Genomic DNA, 6,352 nt, shown 5'->3' on the forward strand with positions numbered 1-6,352 from the left:
AGTGTTTCCCGAAAAAAGGGTTAATTTTATAAAATTATACTTCCTATAATAGTGGTTATATAACTTGCACTTTTATGGGAGATATATTCACAATCCGCATTGTGTGCCTTTAAACATGTTGGACCAATGCTCAGAGTATTTGTCTTAAGAACGTGTTGTATAAATGTCAAGGGCGTATGCCTTGTAAACGTGTTAGACAAAATTTATAGTGTGTTCCTTTAAAATGTGTTCGGAAAAACCTTCTGAGTTTTACAGTTAAAATGTCATACATTACAGTTAAAATGTGTAGAACAGAAAATACATTTTAGTTTTAATTACTCTTCCGAATAACAAATTAAGTTCTCAAGTATATTATACAACTTTTTTAAAAAATAACTTCATCATAACATGAAATCATAAGAAAATACGAAAGGCGATATAATAACGAAGCTTTTTTCATAGAACAAAACAAGCAATATGGAAATATACAAAGCAAACAATAACGGGAGAGACGTATGTCTAACAACACTTTTTACAAACATAAGAGCTGTTTATAAAATGCAAATTACACTTGTTGCTAATTGCATATAAATATACACATATTGACAGTGTAAAAACGTGTTTAATACTATTGCCACAAACCTTCATATTATCTCTATTTTGACAATTGGTTGTGACATAAACACATGCAAGATTTATCTGCTTTAAGAATCATTTGATTAACATTACGATCAGCAAGTGTCAGGAAACGTTCAAGGTTGTTTTCATTTTGGCGATATGTGGAAACAATGTTTTGTTTTATTTTTGATTCCGTTTTATTAAATTGTAAAGTAAGCTCGTGCCTGGTGTTCTCAAGAAACGTTTTTATTTCCTTTTTGATATTGTCCGAAAACATGCTAACGTTTGAAATAGACCCGTTGATGAACTCGGACAAAGAAACGTTTGCCAGCGATATATTTTCATGAATGTACTCGATATTGTGTTGCACGTCTGCATTTAGATTATGCATATGGCTAGTTATCTTTTTTTTAAGCTTTCTCAGTTTGCCTTTAACATCTTGCTTCAGTTGATGTAAGTTTTTTTTGTCATTTGCGTAAGCTTTGCGCATATTTTGAACCTCTGCTATTACAGCATGACTTCCTTCATTGTTCCTAGCACGTTCGAGTTGCTTGCCACTTTCTCCAGTTCTATCACCAAGGTTGTTAGAAGTAATGTCCATTTCCTTGCTAGAACTGCTGAGGTCGTGCGTAACCGTGGTATTTTCTAAAATGTCGACTCTGTTGGAAATTTCTTTGACCTCATCTCGAATAGATGATAGCTCCTGAAAAATCATGTGACTCGTACTAAATTAACTTATGCATTGTTTGTTTATTACAATGATTACAGTTTGTTAGACTTTTACCAAATTTCCTCATTTCGTTATTTTAGGTGGTTTTTAAAAAACGGACTATAAAGAGGACATTTTTGTTATCTATAATTCAATATATTTCATTGACTGAGCTGCAAAAGCTAGTCATTTTCTATTTTCTTTGGGAGTCATAGATGTAATATGTTTACATATTGATATATAGATATTTATTGCTTCCGATTATGCTTTTTGTGGTTATAATAGCAAGATAAACACACTTTATTAACACAGATCTATTTTATAAAATAGCGTAATATTCGCGATTGTTTCTGAATCAGGATGCAGATCTTTTTTTACCGATGTTTTCCTATTACTAGATAATGATGTCACATAATTACATAACATGCAATTAACCTAAATTAAATATAAAACTCAATGCTACACAATAAACAGATGTAAAATTATATTAATAATAAGTACAATATTGATGATTTAGATCGGGCGGAGTGAACGTAGCGAACGAACCGTTCTTATTCATTCATATTTTACTTCATGTCATCGAACTGACTAAGAATACAATCTCATTGACTGACCCATTGTCAACGCAAAATCTGACACTGGGAGTGTGAATCGGATGATTGACAGTGGACTGATCTTAAAACACCCGCGAACAATGCAATTGTCAATCAAGCCTTGTACTTAGTGATTTCATATCTGCAATTGCATTGGCTGGACATAAAGATTGTATTCTTAATATGTTTTTATATCTCGTATTTTGGCCAGTGAAAAATCGAATGTAATCGCAGTATTGGAATGACAAACGATTTACTTCATTTCCAGCATGTGGCATATTTTTACAATTCATGTCATTAAAATTGATTAAGGAAGTATACGAGATTGAATAATTATGTTTGTTATACAGTTACATAGCAATTTATTTCATTGAGTTGGCAAAATGGACTCATACCGTCATCCTTTTTTTCATTTTATAATTACTTATTGAAACGTAAAGCGTCAGAAACAGTACTTGCGTAAATTGTCTTGAGTTGTAGATAAAAAAAATATGTTCATGGAGACCAAATATTGAAATGTCATTAAGATTACCCTGAAGATAAAGCTTTTAAGACTTTTGACATCATCTTCAAGTCTGCTCAAACGTGATCCCTGGATGGGCCTTACGACAATCAAACACAATATCAGGTAAAACAGAGTTGGCCTCATGATGATTTGCCTGAAATAAATAAATAAATACATAATAAAAAATAAAAATAATATAAAATGTTGGTCGGATACCTCAATGTTGTGTTCAGGAAGCTAGCTTACATGCGGGTCGGATATTTCAATGTAGCGTTCAGGTAGCTAGCTTACATGCGGGTCGGATATTTCAATGTAGCGTTCAGGTAGCTAGCTTACATGCGGGTCGGATATTTCAATGTAGCGTTCAGGTAGCTAGCTTACATGCGGGTCGGATATTTCAATGTAGCGTTCAGGAAGCTAGCTTACATGCGGGTCGGATATTTCAATGTAGCGTTCAGGTAGCTAGCTTACATGCGGGTCGGATATTTCAATGTAGCGTTCAGGTAGCTAGCTTACATGCGGGTCGGATATTTCAATGTAGCGTTCAGGTAGCTAGCTTACTTGTGGGTCGGATACCTCAATGAAGCTTTAAAGCTGTACTCCCACAGATTGCACGTTTTGACAACTTTTTATGTTTCGTCTTGGAGCCAGCCAATGTTTGCGAAAATGCATGGAATCCAGTAATATAAGACTGCTGACAAAAATAGATCACAGAGTTTTGTTTTAAGTTAAAACAATGATATTTTATGCATTTTTAAGCCATAAAAGATCAATTTTCGAACGGAAATATGAAATCCTGCGATCTGATCTTTCGTCAGCAATCTTTCATAATTGGTTTGCAGATATTTACGCAAAAATCTGGCCATTTCAAGACAAAAAATCAAAATAAACGTTGTAAAAACGATATATCTGTGAGAGTGCAGTTTTAAAGGAACAAGCTTATTTTAGTAATGAATGCCTCATTGGAGCTTTCAGGAAACAAGCTTTACTTGTGGCTCGTATTCATCAATGTAGCGTTCAGGAAACAAGCATACTTGTTGTTCGTATTCATCAATTTAGCGTTCATAGAAACTAGCTTACTTGTGGTTCGTATTCATCAATTTAGCGTTCAGGAAACTAGCTTACTTGTGGTTTGTATTCATCAATTTAGCGTTCAGGGAACTAGCTTACTTTTGGTTTGTATTCATCAATGTAGCATTCAGGGAACTAGCTTACTTGTGGTTTGTATTCATCAATGTAGCATTCAGGGAACTAGCTTTCATGCGGGTTAGATGCCTCAATGAAGCTTTCAGGGAAATAGCTTACTTGTTGATCGGATGCCTCAATGGAGCTTTCACGGAAGTAGTTTACTTGTTGATATTATGCCTCAACGGGTGTTTTTTTTAAACAAGCTTACTTGTTGGTCGATACCTCAATGGAGCATTCAGGAAACTAATTACTTATGTGTCGGATACCTTAATGAAGCTTTTAAGGAAATAGCTTTCTTGTGGGTCGGATGCCTTAATGGAGCTTTCAGGGAACTAGCTTTCTTTTGGATCAGAAGTCTCAATGGAGGTTTAAGGGAAGTAGCTTTCTTGTGGGTCGGATGCCTCAATTGAGCTTTCCGGGAACTAGCTTTCTTGTGGATCTTACTCAATGAAGCTTTCAAAAAATAAGCTTACATGTTGGTCGGATGCCTTAATGGAGCTTTCAGGGAACTAGATAGTTTATGGGATGGATGCCTCAATGGGTTTTCAGAGACATATCTTACTAGTGGGTTGGTCGGATAACTCAATGAGGTGATTGAGTTTTCTGAAAATAAAACACACTCGATTATTAGATGGTCGAAGGTCTAAAGGAATCATTCAGAGATCTAGCGTACGTGTGTGTCGGATGCCTCAATGGAAATTTTAAAGAGCTAGTGTACGCGTGGGTCAGATGCCTCAATGAAACATTTAGAGAGCTAGCGTACGTGTGGGTTGAATGCCTCAAGGAGGTTTTCAGAGAGCTAGCGTACGTGTGGGTCGAATGTCTCAATGATGCTTTTGATAAACTAGCGTACAGATGGATCAGATGCCTCAATGGAGCTTTCAGACAGCTAGCGTACGTGTTGATCGGATGCATCAATGGGACTTTCAGAGAGCTAGCGTACATGTGAGTCGAAAGCCGCAATGAAGCTGTCAGAGAGCTAGCGTACGTACTTGTGAGTCGGAGGGTTCAATAAAGCTTTCAGAGAGCAAGAGTACATGTGGGTCGGATGCCTTAATGGGGCTTTAATGGAACTGGCTTACGTGTTGATCGGATGTCACAATGAAATAAGAATACTTTTGGGTCGGATTCCAAAATGAAGCTTTCAGATTTGTAGGTCACATAATTCAAGTGACCTTACATATATCTAGCTTACTTTTGCCAGATATCTACCGCGGTTTTATTACCTATTACTAGGTCATAGTCGCCGATCATGCTCTGGACAAATGAGTAATTCCCTATGAATTGGTCATTAAATAAACGGGCATTAAAGCCTTTTTAGAGATTTTTTTAAAGCCTGTGAACTCGATTTCATTGACGGAATTGTTATCATTTCAAATTAAACAAATTTCTACATTGTGAACGCCTGGTTATCTCAAGTTTAAACCCTATCTGTTCGAAGATCTACACGACACATTACTAGAAAAACGAATAAGCGAAACCTCTATCCACGATTTCAGATCTTTTCTCCGGTAAAATGATTTATTTCCGATATAATGTCCACCTATATTTTATTTTAGGAAAATCATGAACACACAAGTCTCTTTAGCAGTAAATATTGACAACGCATGTTATAAATTGTAAAGGAATTTGATTATATACATATACTTTACACCAGCAAACACTTCACCAAATTGTGGCAAATGTTTCCACCTATGTTATGACTGACGGAACTTTCGTAATAATGATCATGGTATTGGTTCATATCATCTAAAACAAGACGTATCCAAATTAACATTGTCGTACTTTATGACCATTTTTTTATTGATAAAACTGATATATTACCAGATGATTTGGCTTTTGTAATGTTTAATATTTTTCATGAATTAATAAAGGAAAATTCCTTAAAAAATAAGAAAAGAGTATGATCTCCAAAGTCTGCTTATTTAAAAGCGCTGGAAAGCGCTTATTTAAATGTGTTGTAAATCTGTAAATTACGGTGTTTGCAACTTGTTGCGTATCAATATTGTATTTGCTACATTTTAGACTCCCTTAAATTGTTACAACAGTAATAACAGCATAAATTAATTAACCTGTAAAATGAGTAACGGTGAAAGCACTATTTGTAATTACTGTCGCACTGGAATCCATGCAATATGTATATAGTATTAACTCAAAGAGCGTTGTACAAATATGCAAATAAAGAAAAACAAATCAATCGTGAATATTAAGCCCATTAGCCTGCTGTTTGTTAACCCTTTGATAATATAATCTTGGTTCGTTATTTATAATTTTACATTAAAAAATAATAATTTTATACCTATGTTATTCCATGTAAATGAACTTGCAAGAACAAACTCCATTATAACTTAAACTGAATGAAAAACAAAAATCATCATCTCTGTTGCTCTTACCTGGATACCGGTTTCACACCTAAATTCCGATTTCCAGCAAAACTTATAACTGTGTCTGTCCAAGAAACTGAGATTTCTCTGCAATGAAGCGGCTTCAACAAATCCTTCGGTATATACGCAGCCTTGGGACAGAATTCGGTTAAGAAAGTAGGATTTGAGCTGCAATGAACGAAATGAAAGAAACGAGTAAAGCAAAATTAATAGATGTTGTGGACAAATAATATCTAACATCCAGAAACACAAGAATGATCTTTTCTCTAATAAAACCTTAATTTATTTGTATGAAGTGACTGAAAGAAAAACTAATAGATGTTGTGAATAAACAATAATTATCTTATATCCAGAAACACAATAATGATGTTTTCTC

At 34.7% G+C, this 6,352-nt stretch overlaps 1 protein-coding gene across 1 annotated transcript; it reads right to left on the bottom strand.

Annotated features, from left to right (window-relative positions):
- Positions 1 to 298: 298 nt before the first annotated feature.
- LOC128222437 (uncharacterized) lies at positions 299 to 6,138 on the bottom strand. The gene is made up of 3 exons (XM_052931435.1): positions 5,986 to 6,138; positions 2,432 to 2,558; positions 299 to 1,300 (listed from the first exon to the last, which is right to left on the bottom strand). The coding sequence occupies exons 2-3, from the start codon at positions 2,546 to 2,548 to the stop codon at positions 635 to 637; spliced, it is 783 nt and encodes a 260-aa protein (XP_052787395.1). The 5' UTR covers positions 2,549 to 2,558; positions 5,986 to 6,138; the 3' UTR covers positions 299 to 634.
- Positions 6,139 to 6,352: the final 214 nt, after the last annotated feature.

Source organism: Mya arenaria, chromosome 16, assembly GCF_026914265.1.
Source record: "Mya arenaria isolate MELC-2E11 chromosome 16, ASM2691426v1".
Taxonomy (NCBI): Eukaryota; Metazoa; Mollusca; class Bivalvia; order Myida; family Myidae; genus Mya; species Mya arenaria.

Bases quoted from the DNA above. Each gene is read 5' to 3' on its own strand.
- LOC128222437 (XM_052931435.1), bottom strand. From the start codon at position 2,548: ATGAGGCCAACTCTGTTTTACCTGATATTGTGTTTGATTGTCGTAAGG. The intron at 1,301-2,431 runs GTAATCTTAATG...ATGATTTTTCAG, and splicing joins TTAAAAGCTTTATCTTCAGG to GAGCTATCATCTATTCGAGA.